Here is a 22,710-nt window from a genome sequence, read left to right as displayed (position 1 = left end):
ACGGGGCGGAAGTGGTCACTGTCCCACCGGAAACCGCGGAGAGGAGCCACTTCCTTCTCGAGGGTGGCGGGTGGCGCGCGGGCGCAAAGGCTACGGAGGGAGCGTCCGGCTCGCGCCACGTCACCTGCCCCCGCGCCCCCCGCTTCGGGGGGCGGGCCCGTGTTCGTTTGCCCGGGGAGGGGGAGGGGACGCGGGAAGAGCGCGCGGGCCCTGCCCCCCCGGACACGTGTACCGCTTGCTTCGGCCAAGTCCCGTGCCCCGCGTGCACGCGCACCACCTTGCACGCCCAGGACGCGCCTCGTGCACGCGCGTGCTGCCACCCCGTGCTCCCCCCCCCCATGGCTTTGGGGCGCCCAGGCCGCGCACCGGGCACCTCAAGTTCTCGCGAGTCCCGGATGCTGCACGTGCAGATCGAGCCCCCTGCACACAGGTGGCAGCTTGTCCCCAGGCGTAGTGCCAGCTGCAGGGTGCACGCGGCAATCCCAGGGGTGCCCCTGGCTCTCAGCTACCCGGGCAGCACCTTGCTAACGCTGCCCAGTTCATTCCGCTGGTATCCAGTCTAATCTGGGGCCAAGGTCACGCACCTCTCATCGCTGTGTGCTTGGGAGGATCCCAGACAGGATTTCCAGTTCCTTTAGAGAGCATTAGAAACACAGAATGATCCAATAGCTAGGGCAGGACACTGGGGCTGTGTCTGCACTCGCGGCTTCTTGTGCAAGAAAACGTCCACACTGCCGTGTGCGAGCTGTGCTTTTGCGCAAGAAATCCCTTGAGCGTCTACACTGCCCTCTTGCGCAAGGAGCCCCCTCTTACCACGCCGGACTGTACATTTACTTGCGCAAGAGCTGGTGGGCAGGGTGGACGCTCTGCAGGTTCTTGCGCAAGAAAGGCTGTACTTGTGCAAGAAGCCACGAGTGTAGACATAGCCCTGGAGTTAGCAGTTTGGGGGTCTGTTCGGGGTTAGCTTCTGACTGACTGTGTGGCCTTGCTGTGACTCTCTACCTCAGTTTGCCCAGTTGTAAAACGGGGACAATGCTGTTTCCTTCTGGGAGACCAAATTCATAGAGCCCTGTGCAGATACAAAATTTGTATCCACAGCTACATCTGTATCTGCAAAAATGAGCCAAGGATATGCTCATTGACATCTGCAGATGCGGATACCCACAGACGTCAAGTGGATATCCCTGAATTTGTAGGACTCTACAAATCCATAAAACGTATGAGAACAACACTGAGCCCCTCAGCCTTAAAAGGCAAGGCAAGCTCATTCATCCCTGCTGGGGTGTGGCTGGAAATTGGAACTAGACACAGTTCTGATTGGAAATAAGGTGTACAATTTTGACAGTGAGGGTAATTAACCACTGGGACAATTACCAAGGGTCACGGGGGATTCTCCATCACTGACAATTTTTAAATCACGACTGGATGTTTTTCTAAAAAAATCTGCTCTAGGAATTATTTGGGGGCATGTCTCCAGCCAGGGTGATACACAGAGCTGCTCTGTTCCTAGGAAGGACCGGGACAACCGCCCATGCCCTGCACATTGGGGGCCATGATCTTCAGGGGGATGCAGGGTCCAGGGCGGCTTGTGGAGTTAGCCAGGGGCCTGGTGCTGGCAGCAACAGCACCTGGCATTGCTCAGGGGAGGAGGCAGTAGCATGGGGGAGCTGGAACCCTTTATATTTCACTTAGCTACCAAGTGCCCCTCTCCGAGGAACCCCAGGCCCTGCACCCATCCCCACGGCACAAGTTCTGCCCCTTGGGGGAGGTGTTTCTAGCAGGGGGAGCTCCGGATGCCAGTGGCTTGCCCGCTATAACCCTTTAGCCTCCAGCTCTGGGTGGGAAGCAGCTCCCCAGCCTGTAAACCTCTCTCCTAGGCCCGAGGGCAGAGATGGGGGCTGGCCTGTGTCTGCTCCCAACGGGGAGAGATGCTGCTTCCAGCGCTGTCTCCGCAGCCCAATAGTTCTCCTGGCCCCACTGAGAAAGTGGCAGGGGGGCGGGTCCCATTACAGCTATTGGGGGGTGGAGCTGGGGCTGGAGGGATCCTCAGGATCCCTTGCACCTGGGTTTCTGCTGAGCAGAGCAAGGCAGCTGCTTCCTCCCCGCACCAGGGAGCTGGGGCTCAGACGGGGGGGGCGCACCCCAGCTCCTCCTGGCAGGCCTCCGCCTCCCACTGCAGCGGTCGCGAGTGGAGCTGGCTCCCCCCCGGCAGCCCCCAGCCAATCTGGCCTGGCCCCCCTCATCTCCCCAGCCCCTCTGGGCCAGGCTCCCCCCGCACGCCACAGACCCTCCTCCCGCCCCTGCGCCTCCCCTCCAGCCCACGGCCCCGCCTCTGCCCCGCCCCACGCTCCAGCCGCCGCTCGCCCTGCAGCCGCGCCAGCCGCTCCCGCGTCCAGTCCCGGGCGCCCGGCTCGCCGAGGCCATGCTGGGCAAGGACTACATGCTGGCCATCATCCTGGTCAACTGCGACGGTGAGCGGGGGGGCTGAGCAGAGCAGGGAGGGGGCTGTGCCCGGCAGAAGGGGAAGGGACCGTGGCGGGGGGGGGGGGCGGGGGGGGAGCCATGGCCGGGCAGGGAGGGGGCTGTGACCGGGCATAGGAGGAAGGGGCCGTGGCCGGTCGGGGGGGGGGGGCGGAGGGAGGGCTCCGTGGTTGGCGGGGGCCGTGGCCGTGGCCGTGGCCAGGCGGGGAGAAGGGGCCGTGGCCGGTCGGGGGGGGGGGCAGAGGGAGGGCTCCGTGGTTGGGGGGGGCCGTGGCCGTGGCCAGGCGGGGGGAAGGGGCCGTGGCCGGTCGGGGGGGGCGGAGGGAGGGCTCCGTGGTTGGGGGGGGCCGTGGCCGTGGCCGTGGCCAGGCGGGGGGAAGGGGCCGTGGCCGGTCGGGGGGGGGGGCAGAGGGAGGGCTCCGTGGTTGGGGGGGGCCGTGGCCGTGGCCAGGCGGGGGGAAGGGGCCGTGGCCGGTCGGGGGGGGCAGAGGGAGGGCTCCGTGGCTGGGGGGGGGCGTGGCCGTGGCCAGGCGGGGGGGGAATGGGCCGTGGCCGGTCGGGGGGGCAGAGGGAGGGCGCAGTGGTCGGGGGGGGAGCCGTGGCCAGGCGGGGGGGGAAGGGGCCGTGGCCCTGCGCTCTGACGCTGGCGGGCCTGGCTGCCGACCTGTTGCCGGCGCCCGCCGGGCGGTCTGCGGGGGGCTCTGCAGGGAGGAGCGAGCGCCCCACGGCCCCGCGCTCTCCATGGTGCTGAACGCGGGCACCGCCCTGGCCGGGCCCGGCCTACCCGCACCCCGGCTCCTGCCCGCCCGCAGCCCCGCCCGCCGCAGCCGGACTCCCCGCCCTTCCTCGGGCTCAACTTCCCTGCTGCGGAACGTGCGGAGGAAAAGGGAATCGGGGGGGGGGGCAGCTCCAGCTGCTCCCTGCAAAGGGAGGGGGGCCGGGCTGGGGGGTCCCCGGCCTTTATCTCCGCCCGCAGGTGCCGCGCCCATCCCAGCCCCTGGAGCGAGCTGGGTGCCTGGGTGCAAGTGGCCCACCTGTTCCGCTTGCCAAGGGCCCCCTGGTTCGGGGCCTGGAGCTTCCTCTTCCGAGCTGGGTCTGCGAGGCCCGTGCCCTGCCTGAGCCGTCCCTAGGCAGCCAACGGGCCAGCGGTTCCCTGCTGGAGCCAGGCGCACCCTGGGGCTGGTGGCTGCACCTGGTTCCTTTGGGGAGTGTCTGGTGAGGGGGGACAGGAGCCGGGGGGTTCCCGCAGCTCTGGCCAGGCCGGTGCCCCCACCACCGGGCCCAGACACCGCCTGGCCACGGCTCCCCCCCCGACCACTGCGCCCTCCCTCTGAGCTGTTACCCGCAGTGGCCGTGGCCTGTAGGACTCGGTTTGGTGGGTTTCAGCCCATTTCCCATGGACAGGCTGAGCAGGGGGCCAAGGGCCGAGCAGGACATGCAGCCCCCCCCCCCCCGCACACTGAGTCGTGGCTGAGCCTGTTGAGCTGGGGGGGCAGCGCTGGGGGGGGGGGCAGAATGGCCCAGAGTGTGGCACAGTGCGGCTGCCAGGCCCAGGCCAGCCTGCTCCCTCGGGGGCGGTGCCAGGCCCGCGGCAGCACGCTGTGTCCATGCAGGAAGAGTTGGGGATACTGCAGCCAGGACTGGGCGGGGGAGCCGGGGGAGTCACCAGGAGTTAACTGGGCGACGGGAGGAGTGAACGGCTGGTTTAATGGCTGTCCGGGGTCCTGGGGCCGGGCGGGGTGTCTGGCCAAGCTGGTCCGAGCTGTGCCACGGATGGGGGCTGCTTGGGCCGGGCCTGGCTCCGCACGCTATGGGCAGGGGTCTGCTCCAGCCAGGCCAGGCAGGGCCTGCTACACCGTGTTGGGGTCGCCCCCTTACATCCCGAATGAGGAGCGGGCCAGTGGGGCGGCTGGGCTGCAGGGCCCCCGCAGGTGGCTGGGCACAGGTGGGCACAGCATGGGCTTGGCAGGAAATCATCCCCTGCTACCATGGGCATCCTCCAGCTCCCCCAGGCCTGATCTTCCTCCTAGCTCCCCTGCCCCGTGCTCCCGCCTTGGCCCGTCTCCTTCAGGACTCCCGCGCCGGGCAGAGGGGGAAGCTGCCGCTGCCAGGGCTGCACCTGCTCTGTGGCTGCGGAGAGGAGCCGGCGGGGCCCCTTTGCAGCGCGACAGCCGAGTGTGTGACGCCGAACACGCACCGAACGCGCCTGTGTTGCTACAGCAACGCCTCCCACGTCAGCTCCCGGAGCATCCTGCCCAGCTGTTCCCTGCCCCGCCAGAGCAGGCGGATTTCACCAGCCGAAGGCCCCCAGCCTCACGCAGCTGGGCCCCGAGGACTGGGCCGTGGGGGGGGCGAAGCTGGCGCCGGGGGGAGGCTGCGTGGAGCCGACCAGATTAATCCCCAGGCTGGAAGCCTGCAGGCCCTTGGTTAAATGCCCAGAGTCGGCCTGGGTCTGAGAGCGGCCTAGTCTCTTTGGGAGCAATGTTGTTATCCTGCCGTGTCCTCCTGGGTCGGGATTTCCAGCGCGGCCCCTGGCTGGCGGGCAGGGCGTGTGCCCCCCACCACTGGAAGACTGGAGTCCGCTTACACAGGACGGGGACACGGCCAATGTGCTGGTGCCCTCGATGGAGAGCATCTGCCAAGCCTGGTGCTGCCGCGCCCCCTGAATCGGGCCCTGCCCCAGGCCTGTGTGGGCACCAGGCTGGGCTGCAGGGCACCTCCTCTCCCTGGGTCGCATGAGCCGGTGTCCCTCTCCCCGGGCCAGAGGCAGGAGGCCTGGGCCGATGAGATCAGGCTCCGGCACAGACTCTGGGCGGCGAATGAAAGACGGGAAAACACTTGTCTTCAAAACAGGCTTCTTGAGGAGCCAGGTCTCGGTCACGGGGCCTCCGCCCAGTGCCGGGGATGCCGCCTCCTGCCGCTCGCTCAGCCTGAGGCTCCTGGGCCCGTCTCGCCAGCGCGCCAGGCCCTTCTCCTGCTGTGCAGGCCTTGTCTTCGGGACCGGCCTTGGGCCAAGGAATCTCAGTGCTCCATCCCCCTGGGGGCTCCGCTCCCTGCTCCCCTAGCCCAGCCTGGCGGCCTGTCCCCGTCTAACCAGCCCAGATCTCCTGGGTCGCCGGACGATCCCTTGTCCCAGGCAGAGCAACTGACCCTCCCCCTGCAGCTCCCAGCTCCCTGCCTTGCTCCAGGCCCTGCCTGTCCTGGAGCTTCCCTCGGCTGGGGCTTCTCCCGCCGCCCCTTTGCAGCCCCTCTGGCCCACGCGAACCCTTCTGGGCGAGTGCAGGCCACGCCCATCCCACTCCCTCTGCGGGCGAGCAGGGACCCTCGGGGGAATCCTGGGCCAAGGCCCGCCCCTGCGTCCCTCCTAGGGGCAGATGCTGCATGGAGCCCTGGGCTGGGCTGGGGCAGCATCGGGGCCTGGGCCTGGCCTCCCAGCGCAGGGCCCTGCCGGGACAGAGGCTGCGGGGCTGGCAGTGGAGGGGGCTCAGGAGGTAGGAAGCAGCTGGGCTGGCGGCGTTGCTGCAAGCTCCCCGGGGGAGGGGCGTTAATCGCTCTGGCCTGGGGCGCTGGCTGCGTCTCCCAGCTGCGGATGGAGCCGCGCTGCCTGGGCAGGACCCGATTCCGCCGAGTGCTGCCGGGGGAGCCGGCTCTGGCCAGGCTGAGAGCAGCAGCAGGCTCCCAGCGCCGGCGGGCGCGCTGCCCTCTGGCTATTTTTAGCTGCGCTCTCGGGGGCGGCTCCGGTTACAGATGCTGCACCTTGGACGTGCTGGGCTGCGGGGCCCGATTCTTGTCCCCTCTGGCGATGGGGCAGGGACTGAGCTATTCCCGGCTTCCGGGGGGGGGGGGGGGCAGGGCCTCTGAGTCTCAGCCCTTTCCCGTTGACTTTCCTTCCTCCTCTTCCTCCCCCCAAGCAGCAGCTGGTCTGGTGCACCTGAGCCCCGCCCCCCACCGGCGAGCGCCACACGTCTCGGGGGGGGGGGGGGGGGGGACTGGCTGGTAATGGAGGCGGGGGAACGAGGGGGGGCGGGGGGGCGGGGGGGGACCTTTTTAGGGCCAGGGCCGCTGAGCCACAGAAAAATCAGTCGGGAGCCGCACACAAGTGAGACCCCAACCCCCCCCCCCACCACCCCCACCCCCGACCCGTCGCTGACGTGCCCCTGACAGCAGAGAGAGGCGCCCGCATCCCCGCGCGCCAGAGCCAGCCTAGTAGATTTGGTGGGCACCTGCCTCAGCTGGTAGCCTGGATGCTCAGGCTGGAGTTTGGGGCCTCCAGCCCCAGCCACAGGGGGCCTTGGCAGCATCCTCGGCGGGCCGCAGGCTGAGCTGAATCCCCCGGCCCGCCAGCCCGGTGGCGAGACGGGGGCTTCTCTCGCTGGGAGGAATCCTCCAGCCTGGCTCCTGCAGCGGGAGGCGGGGACCCCCGGCCCTGCACCCCATCTGCAGCAAGATGGGACCCCGCCAGCCTGGAGAACAGGGGGGTTGGTGCTGCTCCAGGACATGGCCCAGCGCAGACGTGATGTGGCTACAGGAGGCAGGGCCAGGCGGCCTCAGGCCCCTTGGGGTGGGTCCATCAGCCCCCAGCACACTGCGCAGCTCCCAGGCCCTGCCCCCAGCCAGGTGGCCGACTCCGCCTCCCATCCTAGAGCCTTGTTATCGCTCAGGCTGGGTCGGGGTGTCTGGGCCAATCCACATGTGGGGGAGTCAGAGGGAATCGCACAGCCCAGCGCAGGGGGACCCGGGCCACAGAGCAGACCCCGCCCCCCCCCCCCGCGCCTCAGACAGGACCCGGGCCACAGAGCAGACGCCCCCCCCCCCCGCGCCTCAGACAGGACCCGGGCCACAGAGCAGACACCGCCCCCCCCCCCACTGCACCACAGACGGGACCGGGGGCCGGCCGCTTGGCTACCGAGTGCAGTGCTAGAGATGGCAACCTGACCCCTCCCCCGGTTCATGCCAGGGCAGCACGTTGAATTTCCTGGCTTTGAAGAGTCCCAGCTGCTGCCTTGATGTCACTGAATTCCTTTCCGGTTTACTTAAAGCCCACGGCCAGTCACCCCCTGGAGTAGCCACAGGTGCTCATGGTGAGGGGGGAGGGGCTTGCCGCATGGAGAGTGTGGGCTAGTGGCTAGAGCAGGGGTGGCACGGCCAGACGCGTGGGGTCCATTCCATTTGCTCTGTGATCTGAGCATCTTCCACCCTCTGTCTGTGCACCGGGACAGACGCTCGCCCCAGTCCCAGGAGAGGAGCGTGGTGGCCAGAGCTGAACAAGCGCTTTGGGCGTGTCTCGCTATGGGTGGTGCACATCCGCACGTGCTTTGGTGAACAACACTTATTCTTCACGTGGAGGGACAAATTGGAGCGTGGCCCCGGCCCCAGCTGCCTGATGCTTTCCCTGTCCCTAGATAATCTGTGGAGTGACCAGACTCTGGAGGCAGATCCCGACCTTCCCCCCGGATGGAGGAAAATTCACGACTCCTCTGGGACCTACTACTGGCACGTGCCCACGGGCACCACGCAGTGGCAGCGGCCGTCGTGCGCGTCCGGCTCGGCAGGGGGCCCGGTGGCTAGCGGAGAAGCTGCGGTGCAGGAACCGGTACAGGCCGGCGGGACGGCGGCTGCTCGGGGCTCAGCCCCGTTGTGTGGGGGCGGGATGTGCTTGGCGAGGGCCCGGGGGACAGGCCGGGCTATGCGGGGCCTGGCCCCCGCCGGGAACTCGCCCGCGCACGCTCCACGGCCCCCGCCGGCGTCTCACGAGTCTCTTCTGTCTGCGCAGGGGCTGCCGGCGGCCGCCGTGAAGCTGGCGTCGGAGGAGAGACCCGTCCCCAGCCCGGTGGCCTTGCTGCCCAGGAGGTAGGGCTGGGACCGCGGGTACTTGGCCAGGGCTCTGCCGCAGGCCTGGCTAGGCTGACTCCCTGGGGAGCCCCCTGGCGCCTCCCGGGGCGAGCCCGGCCCAGCTCTCATCCCTGGTCTGGGTCCCCCAGAGCCTCGCAGCCCGGGAGCCATTTCCTGCCACGCCAACGAGGTTTCCCTCCTGATTTCATCCCAGTCCTGTAAGTTCCAGGCTCCACCCTCCTTGGAGGAGCGCTGCTCCTTGCTGGGCCCCCCGGCCGCTCCCTCCAGCCTCTTGGGCCCATCGTCCCCTCTCGAAACTCGCCCCGGGCTCTCGGCCACGGGCCCCCAGGGATGGGTGAAGCCACCAGCCCTGAAGGGAGGGACGTGCCCCTTCTGTCCGGGAGGCCAGGCCTTTGCGTGGGCAGCCCCCGGAGCCACTGGGCCAGTAGAGCGGAGGGACTCCGACAGCCAAGGCTGCTAAGCCGCGAGTCAACCCTCATGCTTCAGGGCCCGGGCCGGGGTCAGGAGGGAACCCCCCCCCCAGCAGCATTGGGCCAGGGGCTCTTGTTTCCCGCTGCCGCAGAAGAGCCCGGCTCCAGGCGCTGCAGGAGGCGGCGCTGGGTTCGTGCCGGGCCCCCCGCGCAGGCCGGTGCCCCAGGCCCGCCCCGTGCCCGTCGCAGTGGGAATGGGGGGCTTGTCGCTGTGTCCGCAGCGTGGGGGGGACGAGGGCTCACCCGGATCCCAGGGAACGTGAAGCCCTGGGGCACGGGGGGGGGGCGGGGGGGGTGCAGTGGGCGCGTGCCACGCCCCTCCCGGGGGAGCCTGTTGGTTGGGCGCCCAGGGCTGGTTCTTCGCTGCCTGGCGGGGAAGCGGGAAGCGGGCGGCCAGGGCCCGGCTCAGGGCTGTGGGGAGCAGCCAGGCGGGGCAGCATCTCGGGGAGGAACCGAGGCAGGGAGCGGCAGAGGCCCTCAGCCTGCAGGCTCCTGCCCCCGCTCGCCGCCATGGCTGATGCCGCCCCCTCCTTTGCAGGTCCTCGGGGCCCTGGCCCGGGCCGGAGCTCCATCCCGGCGGCACCGAGCCTGGCTCCAAGGTACCGCACCGAGGGGGCCTGGGGAACAGCAGGGCTAATGGGCGGAGCTGCTGGAGGGGGCTGGGCCCTGGGGTGGCACCAAGTGTTCTGCTGGCTCCACCCCGCAGGGCCCCATAGGCACAGGCCGGTGATCGATGGGCAGAGTCCTGGGGGGCTGGCCCGGCCGGGGGGGCCGCAGCGGGTTGCCTGGCAGAAGCTGCTCACGGTGTCGCTAAGGCCTCTGCCCGGCCTGGGTCGCTGTGGGCTGGGCGCTGGCGGGCGCGGGGGGGGCGGTGGGGCCTGCGCGGTGACCCCCGTCTGTGCCCCCCAGTGCTTCGTCGTGCGCTCCCTGGGCTGGGTGGAGATCCCGGAGGAGGACCTGGCCCCGGGCAAGAGCAGCATCGCGGTGAATAACTGCATCCAGCAGCTCTCCCAGAGCAAGGGGCAGGGGCGGGGCCCGGCGGGCAGCTGGGGCGAGGTGAGTCCCCGGCCCGGCGGGGGCCCCGTGCGCGCGGTGCCTGGGGGAGGCGCTTGGCTCGCGGGGTCGGACGCTGGCCCGGGGCCCTGGGTAGGGGCGCTCCGCGGGGACCTCGCGCCTGCCCGATTCGGGGCCCTGGGTAGGGGCGCTCCGCGGGGATCTCGCCTGCCCGATTCGGGGTCCCTGGGTAGGGACGCTCCGCGGGGACCTCGCGCCTGCCCGATTCGGGGCCCTGGGTAGGGGCGCTCCGCGGGGACCTCGCGCCTGCCCGATTCGGGGTCCCTGGGTAGGGGCGCTCCGCGGGGACCTCGCGCCTGCCCGATTCGGGGTCCCTGGGTAGGGGCGCTCCGCGGGGACCTCGCGCCTGCCCGATTCGGGGTCCCTGGGTAGGGGCGCTCCGCGGGGATCTCGCCTGCCCGATTCGGGGTCCCTGGGTAGGGGCGCTCCGCGGGGGCCTCGCGCCTGCCCGATTCGGGTCCCTGGGTAGGGGCGCTCCGCGGGGACCTCGCGCCTGCCCGATTCGGGTCCCTGGGTAGGGGCGCTCCGCGGGGACCTCGCGCCTGCCCGATTCGGGTCCCTGGGTAGGGGCGCTCCGCGGGGACCTCGCGCCTGCCCGATTCGGGGTCCCTGGGTAGGGGCGCTCCGCGGGGATCTCGCCTGCCCGATTCGGGGTCCCTGGGTAGGGACGCTCCGCGGGGGCCTCGCGCCTGCCCGATTCGGGGTCCCTGGGTAGGGGCGCTCCGCGGGGACCTCGCGCCTGCCCGATTCGGGGTCCCTGGGTAGGGGCGCTCCGCGGGGACCTCGCGCCTGCCCGATTCGGGGTCCCTGGGTAGGGGCGCTCCGCGGGGACCTCGCGCCTGCCCGATTCGGGTCCCTGGGTAGGGGCGCTCCGCGGGGATCTCGCCTGCCCGATTCGGGGTCCCTGGGTAGGGGCGCTCCGCGGGGATCTCGCGCCTGCCCGATTCGGGGTCCCTGGGTAGGGGCGCTCCGCGGGGATCTCGCGCCTGCCCGATTCGGGGTCCCTGGGTAGGGGCGCTCCGCGGGGACCTCGCGCCTGCCCGATTCGGGGTCCCTGGGTAGGGGCGCTCCGCGGGGATCTCGCGCCTGCCCGATTCGGGGTCCCTGGGTAGGGGCGCTCCGCGGGGACCTCGCGCCTGCCCGATTCGGGGTCCCTGGGTAGGGGCGCTCCGCGGGGATCTCGCGCCTGCCCGATTCGGGGTCCCTGGGTAGGGGCGCTCCGCGGGGATCTCGCGCCTGCCCGATTCGGGGTCCCTGGGCAGAGTGAGCGTCGCGGCGCCCCCGGGCTCCGAGCCAGCGGCAGGACGGTGCCCGCCCCAGACCCCTCCCCACCCCCCTGCTTCTGGGCTCTGCTCTGAGCCGCCCGCTCTCCGGGCAGGGCCAGAACATGCTGATGCTTCTGAAGAAGGACACCATGAGCCTGCTGGACCCCCTGGACCGCAGCCTGATCCACTGCCAGCCCGTCACCAGCATCCGCGTCTGGGGCGTGGGGTGCAACAACGGCAGGCGAGTGGCCGAGGGGGTGGGCGGGGCTGCCGGAGCTCCGCTCGGGGGGGGGGGCCTCACCGCCCTGGCACGGGGCAGGGCTGCCCGGGTCTGTCACAGCCTCCCGGGGACGCCCTGGGGCTGGTGACCCGGCAGTGGGACGCCGTGTGCCTGGAGCCCGGGGCTGGCCCGGCTCCCCTGCACCGTAGATGCTGGGCATCGCCTGGTCCTCCGGCTGGTTCTCTGCCGGGAGCCACAGGCAGGGGCGTGTGCAGGGGCCTGGCCCGGCTCCCGCAGGAACCAGCCGTTCACTGGTGTCTCCTCTCTCCGCACGCTGCCCCGCCGGCTGCAGGGACAGGTAACGGAGCTCCCTTTCCAGGGGTGGGGGGCGGGGGGGAGCCACCTCCGGATCCTCACCCCGGGCTCCGCTCTCCCCGCAGGGACTTTGCCTTCGTGGCCAGCGAGAAGGACACCTGCATGCTGAAGTGCCACGTCTTCCACTGCAACGTGCCTGCCAAAGCCATCGCCAAGGCCCTGCATGAGATGTGCTCCCAGGTACGTGGGGGACCCGCCGCCCCGCGCGCAGGGCCTGGCCCAGCCTGGCTCCCAGGGAGTCCCGAGCCCGGACGGCCTCTCCCACAGGCCAGGTTCCCGTCGAAGGGAGGGTGGGGAAACTGAGGCAGAGACCGCTCACGAGGACTAGAACCCAGCTCTCGCCACCAGCCTGTAGACCTCCCGGTGCCCGTTCCCTGGAGCTGCCCTCTCCCCGCTGGGGCCGCCCTGCCTGTGCCCGCGGCGGGGCGGGAAGCAGAGGCCCGCGGGGAGGCCCGGCGTGATGGCGTCTCTCTGTGCCGTGCAGCTTATGGCCGAGCGGGCAGTGGTCAGCACCAGCCTCACGCGATCCGTCACGCTGCAGCCAGACAACCTACTGCTGCCAGGTACTCGGGGCTCCCCTCCCGCCCGCGAGCGCCAGCTTGGCCCCGCCCCTGCCCCTGCCCCACACCTGCCCCTGCCCCTGCCTTCCCCTGCCGCTGGCATCTGTGTGCGCGACCGCTATGATGCCGGGCTGGGCGCTAGCGAGCCCGGACCAGGGACAGGCTCAAGGTCCCATCCTGCCTGGCCCACCAGGGATAGAAACCCCTCGCCTGGCCCCGGGCACAGCCGGGAGCTCCCCGCTCCAGGGCACAGGTGCCCCCTTTGCAGCCAGAAGGGCTGAGATCTCTGCTTTTAAATCGATCCCCCCATTTTAGGGGGCAGCTCTGGGCTATTTGCCAGGGCTTGCGGGGCTCTCCTGCTGTGGCCGGCCCAGCGGGACTCATGCAGCCTGTTGCCCTGAGCAGGGTGGGGGAGGAGACCCAGCCCCACACAAGCTGCCTGGGAAGGAACGGCCTAAAGTGCAGAACAGGCCGAGGGGCTGGGCTCCGGGCAGGGGGGTCCTGGAGGGTTTTCAAGAGAAGGCAAATCCCCCCCAGCCCCAGGCAGCAGAGGGCTGCACGTGCAGAACGGCCCCTCCTGTCACCCGCCAGCGGAGCGACGGGTGCTGGGAGGGACAAGCCGAGCCGAGCCCCACGGCCCGGGGGTTGCGGCGAACTTGTCGGGCTCGCTCTTGTCTCCGGCAGAGGATGTTCTGGACGCCGGGAGGCCGGCTGTCCAGCAGTACCAAGCCCTGTACATCGGCAGCATGCCAGTGCCCCAAGCCAGGGGTGAGTAGGCACGCCGGGGGGCTGCGTTCGCTGGGGGGCTGCGCTCATGGGGGGTGCTGCATTCGCTGGGGGGGCTGCGTTTGCTGGGGGGGCTGCACTCATGGGGGGGCTGCGTTGGCTGGGGGGGTGTGACGGCGCGTTGGGGGTCCCCCGTCTCCTGCACCCCAAAATGGCACAAACAGACTGCACCAGCCGGTGGAATAGAGGAAGTTTATTGCCTCTCCAGGATACAGCACAGCACAGATGTAGTCTGGTCCCAGAGCTGGGCTAGGATGTCTCAGGCCCCCTTGAGTTGGGGGGAGACTGGGCCCCTAAACTCCAGCCCCTCTCCCTAGGCTGTCTCCTCCATGCTCCCAGACAGCAACTAACTAACTCTCTTCCAGCCCTGCCCCCCAGCCAGGGCAGCCTCCACCTTCCTTTGTTCCTCTCCATGGGGGGTGTCTGGTTCAACAAGTTTGGCACTACCTTTGCATAGTGAGGTTTTCCCTGCTGGGTCTTGCTCCAGACAGCAGGGGTCACCACAGCCCAGCAAGTACCCCCACTACGTCACAGGGGGCTGCGCTCATGGGGGGGCTGCGCTCATGGGGGGGCTGCATTGGCTGGGGGGCTGCGCTCATGGGGGGGCTGCGCTCATGGGGGGGCTGCGTTGGCTGGGGGGGCTGCGTTGGCTGGGGGGGCTGCGCTCATGGGGGGGCTGCGCTCATGGGGGGGCTGCGTTGGCTGGGGAGGCTGCGTTGGCTGGGGGGGCTGCGCTCATGGGGGGGCTGCGTTGGCTGGGGGGGCTGCGCTCATGGGGGGGCTGCGTTGGCTGGGGGGGCTGCGTTGGCTGGGGGGGCTGCGCTCATGGAGGGGCTGCGTTGGCTGGGGAGGCTGCGTTGGCTGGGGGGGCTGCGTTCAGGGGGCAGCGCCCACTGAACGGAGCTGGGGGTTGAACGGGAGCAGGGTTACGTTGGCCCCCGAGAGCTCCTGGAAAGCCCAGCCAGGCTGCAGAAGTAGCTGGGGGCCTCCTGGGCACCTCGCTGCCGTGGCGTGTCTGCTGGGCCCGGAGGGGGCACCGCTGGGGGCAGAGTCCCTGGCCAGGGCTCAGGCAGTGCCGCGGGGCTGGCTGCACAGGTGGGGCGCAGCTGGGCTGGCCTGGGGGGAGGGGCGGCTTGCGAGCTCGGCCTGCCACTGGCCACAAGGCGCTGCCCGTGCCCCACCCCGGCTGAGGCGGGAGGCTGCTGCCTGTAGCCCCCTGGGCAGGGCTGAAGCTGCGGGGGGGGGGAGCTGCCCCCTTGTGCCGGAGCGCAGGGCCCGGCCCATCCCCGCTGCGCGTGCCCCCAGGGATGGACGTGCTGAACGAGGCCATCGCCACCCTGATGAGCAGCCACGGCCGTGAGCAGTGGGCCCCCTCCCTGGTCAGCGTCTCCGACTCGGTGCTGATGGTGCAGCAGACAGAGGTAAGGCCCTTTGGGGGACCGGGGTGGCTGGCGGAGCCCCACTGCCGCAGGGCGCCGGGGTTGGGGGCTTCCGCCACGGCCCCACTGCCCTGGGCCCACAGCAGCCGCGGCCGGGCGAGCGGCCCAGAGCCAGGTCCTGGTGGCACAGTAGCCAGCAGCAGCCCCTGGCCTGCGTGTCTAGGCCCCTCGTGCCTTAGCACTGCTGGGCAGCGCCCGGGCCCTGAGCCAACGTGTGGGCACCGCACGAGCATCCTGGGGGCAGCGAGCAGGGAGGGGCCCCAGCAGAGCCCATGGTGCTGGGCGGAGCGTGGCCATGAGCAGGGCACAGGCCAGCTGCCGTGGGCGCGCAGGGAGGGGGAGGGGCCGGGTGGGGGGCTGAGGGAAACGAGGTGAAGTGGGGGGGGCGTGTGGGCTGGCGGCTGGGGAGGGCTCACGCCCATCGGACCGTGCAGGGCGGGCGGGTGCCTGGTTGTCCTGGGGAGCAGCCAGCAAGGGGCAAAGCTGGGTCTTCCCGGCCGTGGTTCTCGAGCGCCCCGCGTGGGGCCCCGGAGGCGGGTCCTTTCCTGCCGCCCGAGGCTACCCCTGCTCTCGTGTCCCTTGGAGGCTGGCCCGGAGGACGCCCACATCTTCGAGTGCCAGGTCCGCTACGTGACCTTCATCGGGGTGGGGCGGGACGCCCACGCGTTCGCGCTCATCGTAGACCTGGGGCAGCAGCATTTCCAGTGCGCGGCCTTCTGGTGCGAGCCGGACGCCGGCACCATCTCCGAGGGGGTGCAGGCCGCCTGCATGGTGAGTGACCCCTGGGGACACCGCACGGGGAAAGGGCCCGAGAGCTCCCATTGGCGCGGGAGAGGGCAGACCCTGGGTCCTTGCTCTACTGCAAGCACCAGCCAGTGACCGGAGACCTAGCGACTGGCGCAGCTCTGACCCGCCTGCTGGGACTGGCACCGCAGCTCTGTGTCCTCCGCCCTGCCCTGCCCTGTGGGCTGTTTCCCCCCGAGCTGTCCCCGGGCCGGGCTCTGCCCCACCTTGCAGGGGGCGGGCTCTGGTCTAACAACCCCAGAGCCAGCAAGGTCCCTACAGGCATGTGTGGGGGTGACTGACAGCTCCCAAGGCTGCTTGGGGGGCCCTGCCAGTCCAGGTCTGCAGAAGGGCACATGCTGCTGTCTTCCCTCATGTGGGGCCACGTGCCCCTGAAGCCAGGCCCGGGTCCCGCTCAGAGCCCTTGCCTGACATGGGTGACTCAGCGCTGCGGGATTCCAGGTGGGGGAGACTAGTGGTCAGAGTAGGGAAGGGGGCCGGTCTAGAAGCTAGCTGAAGGGGCAAACCGAGTCAGGATTCCCAGGGTCTGTCTTTGCACAGCGACGCTCTGTGACTCAGTTTACCCACCGTGCAGGGATGACACCAACCCTTCCCTGCGAGGGGCCGCAGAGGGGTCTCTCTGCAGCGCGCTGACCCGCGGCTCTGTCCGTCGCAGGTTCAGTACCAGAAGTGTCTGGTGGCCTCCACCTCACGGCTGAAGTCCAAGGGCGGCTCCCGCGCGGGGCTGAAGATGAAGCGGACAGCGTCCGTGGACTCCCCGGGGTGCCCGTTCCCTTCCCTGCAGAAAGGCGGCGGCGGCGGCGCTCGCAAGAGGGGGGTGTTCTCCTTCCTGGACGCGTTCCGGCAGAAGCAGTCCGTGCTGCACACCCTGTAGGACCATGGGCGAGGCAGCGGGCTCCCGCTGGCTCGTGTAACTCGCGGAGCCGGCTCTGGCGCCGTTTCCCTGCTGCTCCGGCTCCACAGCCCAGTGCGAGGCCCTTCCCGGCAGGGGGAGCCCACTGGTCACCCAGGCAAGGCCGGACCCCACAGCCCTTTGCTTTGCTGACAAGCCCCTCGGGGGAGAAGCGCTGACCCAGCCGGGTACGGTTCCAGGCCGGGAACGGCTCTTCGCATCCAAGCAGCCAGACGCGAATGTGACACCCAGGCCCAAAGGCACCAAGTTCTGTCCTCCCTGCCTGTCGGGGCCCAGGGCCGCAGACGCTCCAGCCAGGGCTGCTCCTAGGGGTCACCATGGAACGGGAGCGCAATGGCTGCTGGGGTGCCGTTACCACCCCCGCAAGAAGGGCTGGGGTCCCTGGGAACCACAGAGCCACCTCCCTGGCCCCTTCCCCCAAGCCCCTGGGAGCCGGCGTTGCTCTGCTGGTGGCAGCACGGAGGGCAGGCGGGTCCCTGGGGCTGCCGGCTGCAGACAGGAGGAGATGCCTTGTCCAGGCAACTGACTAACCATTCCCCGCCCTGCTCCCTTCCCACCGCTCCCTCCAGTAGCTGGGAACACCCTGCTGGGAAGGGCAGGAGGCCGGGGGGGGGGTTTAATTCGGAGCAAACTCCTGCCTCCTTTGCTCTCAAAACCATCAGGGCCGGCAGCCGCAACCCGACCCGCACAAAGCAGCGTGCACCGCTCAGCGCTTACCCAGCCCCACCGCCACCCTCGGGTGCCTGCAGCTCCCGGGACAGAGCAGCACGTGTGGCGGGAGAGGCCCCGGCCTGGCTGCGTACGGCCTGTGCCTGGGCCGGCCGGCCCGCTTGCCACCTGCAGGACAAGAAAACCCCGCTCGGGCTTCTTGGGAGTCAGGGCTGGTGTGAATCGTGTGTGTGGTGAGTCCCACCAAGCCTGGTGTCCCCAGCTGGGGCTGTGCGGAGGCATCCGCTGGAGCAGCTCCCTCCAGCCGCCAGCCAGTCGCTCACCTGCTGGGCCGCTGGACTGACTCTACCTCAGTGACTTTCTATCTGATCATTTGTGCAAATAAATGCGACCGTGCAGTGCGCACGAGCCCCCGTGCTTTGTGCCCCTCCTGCTGCGATGGAAGGGGGGCTGCCAGGGCGGGGGGCTGCCAGGGCGGAGGGGGGGGGGCTTGTCCGCTAGCCAGGCATGTGGGTAGGCACGGCCGGCCGGACTGGAGCTGTCTCACGGCCCGGCTCGCTCAGTTGCCTGGCTTGGGCAGGCAGGCCCAGCCCCTCAGCACTGTGGGGGGTGGGGGGGGTTACTTTGCCTACGGCAGAACCCCTGCGGGGGGCGGTGTGACGGCGTGTTGGGGGTCCCCCATCTCCTGCACCCCGAAATGGCACAAACAGACTGCACCAGCCAGTAGAATGGAGGTTGTTTATTGCTCCTCCAGCACAGCGCAGCACAGATGTAATCTGGTCACAGGAACTGGGGCTAAGAGGCCTCAGGCCCCCCTTGAGATAGGGGAGTCCCAGCCCCCTCCCCAGCCCCTTCTTCCCTGCCTTCCAGCCAGGAACTAACTAACCCTCTTCCAGCCCTGCCCCCCAGCCAGGGCAGCATCCACCTTCCTTTGTTCCTCTCCATGGGGGGTGTCTGGCCACTGGTTCAACAAGTTTGGCATTACCTCTGCCTAGTGAGGCTTTCCCTGCTGGGTCTTGCTCCAGACAGCAGGGGTCACCACAGCCCAGCAAGTACCCCCACTACGTCACCCCCCCCACTACGTCACCCCCCCCACTACGTCACCCCCCCCCCACTAGTCACAGGCGGGCTCTGCTTTAAGCCGGGGCAGGAAGCCCCCGGAGGGCGCATGGACGCGCCGCTCGCTCCCTGCCGGGCCCGGGGGGGTCAGGGGGGCGGCGCTCGGACTGCGGGGGGGGGGGGGGCCAGGTGGCCTCGCCAAATGAAGCGTCACGTGCCACCCGCGACAGGCAGCTGGGAAATCCCCCCCCCCCCCGGGGCTGAAACAAACGGGCCGGGCCCGAATCGGCCCCGCGGGACCAGGTGCCACGAGCGCTGGGACTCGCCGCGCGCCGGCCGGGCCGGGGGGAGGGGCAGGAGGAGGGGCCGGGGGGGGGGTCACGTTCCACACCCCCCCCCCGGCCGCTTTGTAAACCCGTCGCCCTGGGTTGAAGGAGTCACGTGTCCCCGGCCCAGGGCTCAGCTGGGGGGGGCGGAGCCCCCGAGCCCCGCCCCGCTGCGGAAGGGGCGGGGCCTCGTGCCCGGCAGTGACGTGGCGATGGCGGAACTCTACGTGAAACCGGGTGAGGTGCCGCAGCCCCCCCCCCCGACCCCCCCGCTCGGGGGCAGGCCGGCGGGGGGCCGGGCCCGGGGGGGGGCAGGCCGGCGGGGGGGCGGGGAGCCCGGGGGGGGGGGGGGCCGGCGGGGAGCCCGGAGGGGGGCAGGCCGGCGGGGGGGCGGGGAGCCCGGGGGGGGGGGCAGGCCGGCGGGGAGCCCGGAGGGGGGCAGGCCGGCGGGGGGGCGGGGAGCCCGGGGGGGGGGGCAGGCCGGCGGGGGCAGGCCGGCGGGGAGCCCGGGGGGGGCAGGCCGGCGGGGAGCCCGGGAGGAGGGTCCGGGGGGGGGCAGGCCGGCGGGAGGCCCGGGGGGGCAGGCCGGGGGGGCAGGCCGGCGGGGAGCCCGGGGGGGGGCAGGCCGGCGGGAGGCCCGGGGGGGGCAGGCCGGCGGGGGGGCGGGGAGCCCGGGAGGGGGGTCCGGGGGGGGGCAGGACGGCGGGGGGGGCGGGGAGCCCGGGGGGGGGCAGGCCGGCGGGAGGCCCGGGGGGGGGGGCAGGCCGGCGGGGAGCCCGGGGGGGGGCAGGCCGGCGGGAGGCCCGGGGGGGGGGGCAGGCCGGCGGGGGGGCGGGGAGCCCTGGGGGGGGCAGGCCGGCGGGTGACCGGTGCCCTTGTCTCCCCAGGGAACACGCAGCGCGGCTGGAACGACCCGCCCCAGTTCTCCTACGGGCTGCAGACCCAGGGCGGGGGCCCGAAGCGCCCCCCCCTCACACGCAGGGTCCCGGCCCACGGCGCCCCCCCAGGTCAGACTCGCCCGCGGGGCAGGTCCCGGTGTCTGGCTCGCAGCCCCGCGGGGTCCCTGCAGAGACGCCCCCCCCCCCGCCTCAGGCTTTGCGGCTCCCGAGGGACCTTCCCCGCCAGTACCTGGGGGGCTCTGCCCCCCCCCCCCCGCAGCCAGTCCCGTTCCTGCTGTGGGAGCAGACACCCCACGGCCCAGCCCCGCTCCTGGGGCCGATGGCAGCCGGCTGGGTGGGTGAGGGGGCCCCTCAGCCGATCCCGCTGCCCGCCCGGCTGCAGTCCCCTCCTTTCCTGCCTGGCAGACAGGCAGCCCTGCGCTGAGGGACACTCACTGCCCCAGGGACAGCGGGGGGGGAGTAGGCCCTGCAAGCTGGCTCCATGCTGCCTGTTCTCCGCCGCGACCAGCGCTGGGCTGAGACCCCGGAGCAGCGACCATGGGACAAGCCTGCTAGCCCCTGCCAGCCTCGGCAGATCTCGGCAGAGCCCTACTGGCAGGTCTGTTCCGAGTGCCGAGAGGGGCACAGGCTCTTCCGAACTGCAGCCCCGGGGACGCCCGCACCGTAGGGAACGCAGCCCCGGGGACGCCCGCACCGTAGGGAACGCAGCCCCGGGGACGCCCGCACCGTAGGGAACGCAGCCCCGGGGACGCCCGCACCGTAGGGAACGCAGCCCCGGGGACGCCCGCACCGTAGGGAACGCAGCCCCGGGGACGCCCGCACCGTAGGGAACGCCCCAGCCCTGAGTCTGAGCCCAGGTTCTCGGGCGGGTAACGGCAGTGGGCACTGGAGCCCAGTCGCTGCTGTCAGCCCCACCGCCCCGAACCCTTGCCCCCTCAGGGCACCGGAGCACAGGTGGGCTGAGCGGTGGGACGGGACAATGGCAGCGGCTGTTGACTGCACATTTGTGTTTTCAGCCCCGGCTCCTCTGGCTGCACCAGCAGCCCTGCCCCCAAAGCCTGTGGGGCCGCCCCCCCTTGCTGAGCTCAGCCCTGCTCTGAGGCCAGACGCGCCCAGGCAGGCTGCGAGCCCGGCGGAGGAGGAGTGCGAGGTGGACGTGGAGGAAGTTCTAGGCCCGCTGGCGGGGACTCTGAGCGAGTGCAGGAGCACCGTGCAGGTGAGTTACCCCTGTGCCCGGCGCCATCGCCAGCGACTCCTCTTTCCACAGGCACGGCCGCCGTGCTTGTCCCCCGCTCGCTCGGCCGCTGGGGTCCCCTCAGGGTGGGGGCAGCCGGTAAGAGCCCATTGAACAGGGATGTTCTGTGGCCTGCTCCCTGCCGCCTCTGCAGACGGGAGGGCGGTTCTGAGGGGGCCCTCCCAGTGACCCCTCTTCCCTACCTCAGCACGGGGAGGGGCGGGGGGATTCTGGTGGCAGCTCTTTGCTCAGGCTCCCCTCTGGCCTTCCAGAAACAGGTGTGCGAGGACATCGGCAGACGCCTGGCCGTGCTGCGGGCGCTGTGGCTGCAGGGAAAGCTCTCTGCCCCTGTGCGGAAGAGGATGACTGTCCTGGTGCAGGGTGAGCAGGGCAAAGGGGGGCCAGGGAGGGGTCTGCACTGCGGCCTGCACACAGCTCCCATGTCCCTGTCTGACTGGCGCGCCCATCCCCGTGCAGCCAGGCCCCTCTTCTCCCAGCCGGAACCCCCGGGGCAGCTGTGGTGGGGTGCGGGTGCAGCTCTCTTTCTCCCCTCCACCTGAGGGGCTGCTCTCTCCCTATCCCTAGAGCTGCAGCAGCGGCACTGGGACGCAGCTGATGACATCCATCGCTCGCTCATGGTGGACCACGTCCATGAGGTCAGCCAGTGGCTGGTGGGAATCAAACGGTTAATTGCGGAAGCCAGGCACTTGCCTCGGGAGGACTTGGCTGCCGAAGAGGCCCCGGAGCAGGCAGCCGAAGAGGCCCCGGAGCAGGCAGCCGAAGAGGCCCCAGAGCAGACAGCCGAAGAGGCCCCGGAGCAGGCAGCCGAAGAGGCCCCGTGAGCCGTGTGGGGGCCTGACGTGCCCCCATGCCCTGCTGTGCCCGAGGGACAGAGCACTTGGCCACTGGGAGCGTTTCTCGTTGCTGGAGTGGGGGGGACAGCGAGACTCCTCCAGCCCGGGGGAATCTGGCTTCTCCCCGTCTGCTGTCCTGCCGCCAATGCCCCATGCAGGTGGGCTCCGTGCCAGGGAGCCTTTTTTACCACCAGTGGATCATGGGGCAGTTTGCTGCATGATACTGAATAAAAATCTCTAATTTTCCAGTCCCAAGCCCATGTGCAAGCCCAGCACCAGCTCTGGTCTGCAGCCTGCTGTGGACGGGCCCCGCTGGGGGGCAGCACGCGCAGTCCTGTGAGCAAGCAGGGCGCGGTGAGTGTGGCTGGGCGGCAGACTGCTGTTCTTTCCCAGACTCCTTGGGCACGGCAGGACTTGGGGGTGGGCGATGGGTCTGATGCGGGGCCTGGGGATCAGCGCTCAGTCCGTCCCGTGCCCCGGAGAGGAGCCGCCCTAGAGCGGGGTGATGTTCCTTGGGTGAAAATGGAGTTTGTCAAACCCAACAGCTGGAGCGGCAGCGGGGACGTGGGGGAGACAGGCTCTGGAAATGCCCCCAACTGGCCTTGGCCTTCAATTGGGAGCAGATTCTGAACAGTGTCAGTCTTGGTTCAGCCCAAGCTGCTGTTTCTGAGCCAGGGACACTGACGAGTCTGTTCCTCACCCGGTCCTGGCTGCGTGGCGCTGCCTGGCGCCGTCACCTTAGTGCTCAAGGGGGGTGCAGAACAGCAGGGAGCGGGTTTGGGCAGGCAGGGCCCTGTTTCCCTTTAGACCATCACTGGGTCGCCCAAAGGGAGGGAGCAGCGGGGGGCAGTTATCCAGTGGGCCGGTGTGTAGCAGTTAGAGCCTCAGGGATGCTCAGCGCAGGGGCTGCGCCTGACCAGCCTGGCGAACAGTCCCCAGTCCCCCCTCCTCCAGGAACGCAGCTGACTTTTTGGAACCCAATTAACACATTTGGCCTTCGCCACAGGCTGCCCAGTAACACCAGGGGTGGCCTCTAGGTCTCTGGTTAGGCGAAGGGGGAAGTAACTTTCCTATTGGCTCTCACACCTCGGAGCAGAGCCAGCTCTGTTCAAACTGGACTGTCCCGATCCCGCCTCGTCTGGAAGCTGCTCCGCCCCCCTCATCCTTTGTCCTCCTCTGTCCCCATCCCCCCCTTTTCACACAGGTGCCCAGACCCGCCCGCGGGCCCAGTGCGGCGTCCCATGGAGTGCTGACTTATCCAGCCCTCCTCTGGTAGCGCTCACTCCCCGCTTGGCTGCCAAGAACTCCCCACAGTGACGCCAAGATCTTGCGTGAATGGAAACCGCTGAACTGGTCCTGTTGTTTTGTAGGTCTGGCTGGGATTGTATTTCCCAACATGCATCACTTTGCATTTCACCTGCCTTTGGTT

General features: G+C 70.1%; 2 protein-coding genes across 5 annotated transcripts; both read left to right on the top strand.

Annotated features, from left to right (window-relative positions):
* The first annotated feature begins 22 nt into the window (after positions 1-22).
* On the top strand, positions 23-17,312 carry APBB3 (amyloid beta precursor protein binding family B member 3). Of its 2 annotated transcripts, XM_075900064.2 has the most exons (12): positions 23-2,471; positions 7,884-8,074; positions 8,255-8,331; positions 9,343-9,403; positions 9,714-9,860; positions 11,257-11,384; positions 11,804-11,918; positions 12,223-12,301; positions 12,983-13,066; positions 14,390-14,505; positions 15,109-15,294; positions 15,983-17,312. In XM_075900064.2, the coding sequence occupies exons 1-12, from the start codon at positions 2,423-2,425 to the stop codon at positions 16,199-16,201; spliced, it is 1,452 nt and encodes a 483-aa protein (XP_075756179.2). In that variant the 5' UTR covers positions 23-2,422; the 3' UTR covers positions 16,202-17,312. The 2 variants fall into 2 exon arrangements, with proteins under 2 accessions (XP_075756179.2, XP_089625702.1); XM_089769576.1 differs by lacking the exon at positions 9,714-9,860.
* A 1,067-nt stretch (positions 17,313-18,379) lies between these two features.
* Positions 18,380-21,529, top strand: SRA1 (steroid receptor RNA activator 1). 3 transcript variants are annotated; one of them, XM_089769574.1, is made up of 6 exons: positions 18,380-18,448; positions 18,484-18,531; positions 19,182-19,301; positions 20,210-20,409; positions 20,700-20,808; positions 21,013-21,529. In XM_089769574.1, the coding sequence occupies exons 2-6, from the start codon at positions 18,507-18,509 to the stop codon at positions 21,267-21,269; spliced, it is 711 nt and encodes a 236-aa protein (XP_089625700.1). In that variant the 5' UTR covers positions 18,380-18,448; positions 18,484-18,506; the 3' UTR covers positions 21,270-21,529. The 3 variants fall into 3 exon arrangements, with proteins under 3 accessions (XP_089625700.1, XP_089625698.1, XP_089625699.1); XM_089769573.1 differs by having other exon boundaries at positions 18,384-18,531; positions 21,013-21,212; positions 21,261-21,529; XM_089769572.1 differs by having other exon boundaries at positions 18,383-18,531.
* Positions 21,530-22,710: the final 1,181 nt, after the last annotated feature.

This window comes from Pelodiscus sinensis, chromosome 16, assembly GCF_052426305.1.
Source record: "Pelodiscus sinensis isolate ZL-2025 chromosome 16, ASM5242630v1, whole genome shotgun sequence".
Taxonomy (NCBI): domain Eukaryota; kingdom Metazoa; phylum Chordata; order Testudines; family Trionychidae; genus Pelodiscus; species Pelodiscus sinensis.
This window is presented reverse-complemented; position numbering and strand designations above follow the sequence as displayed.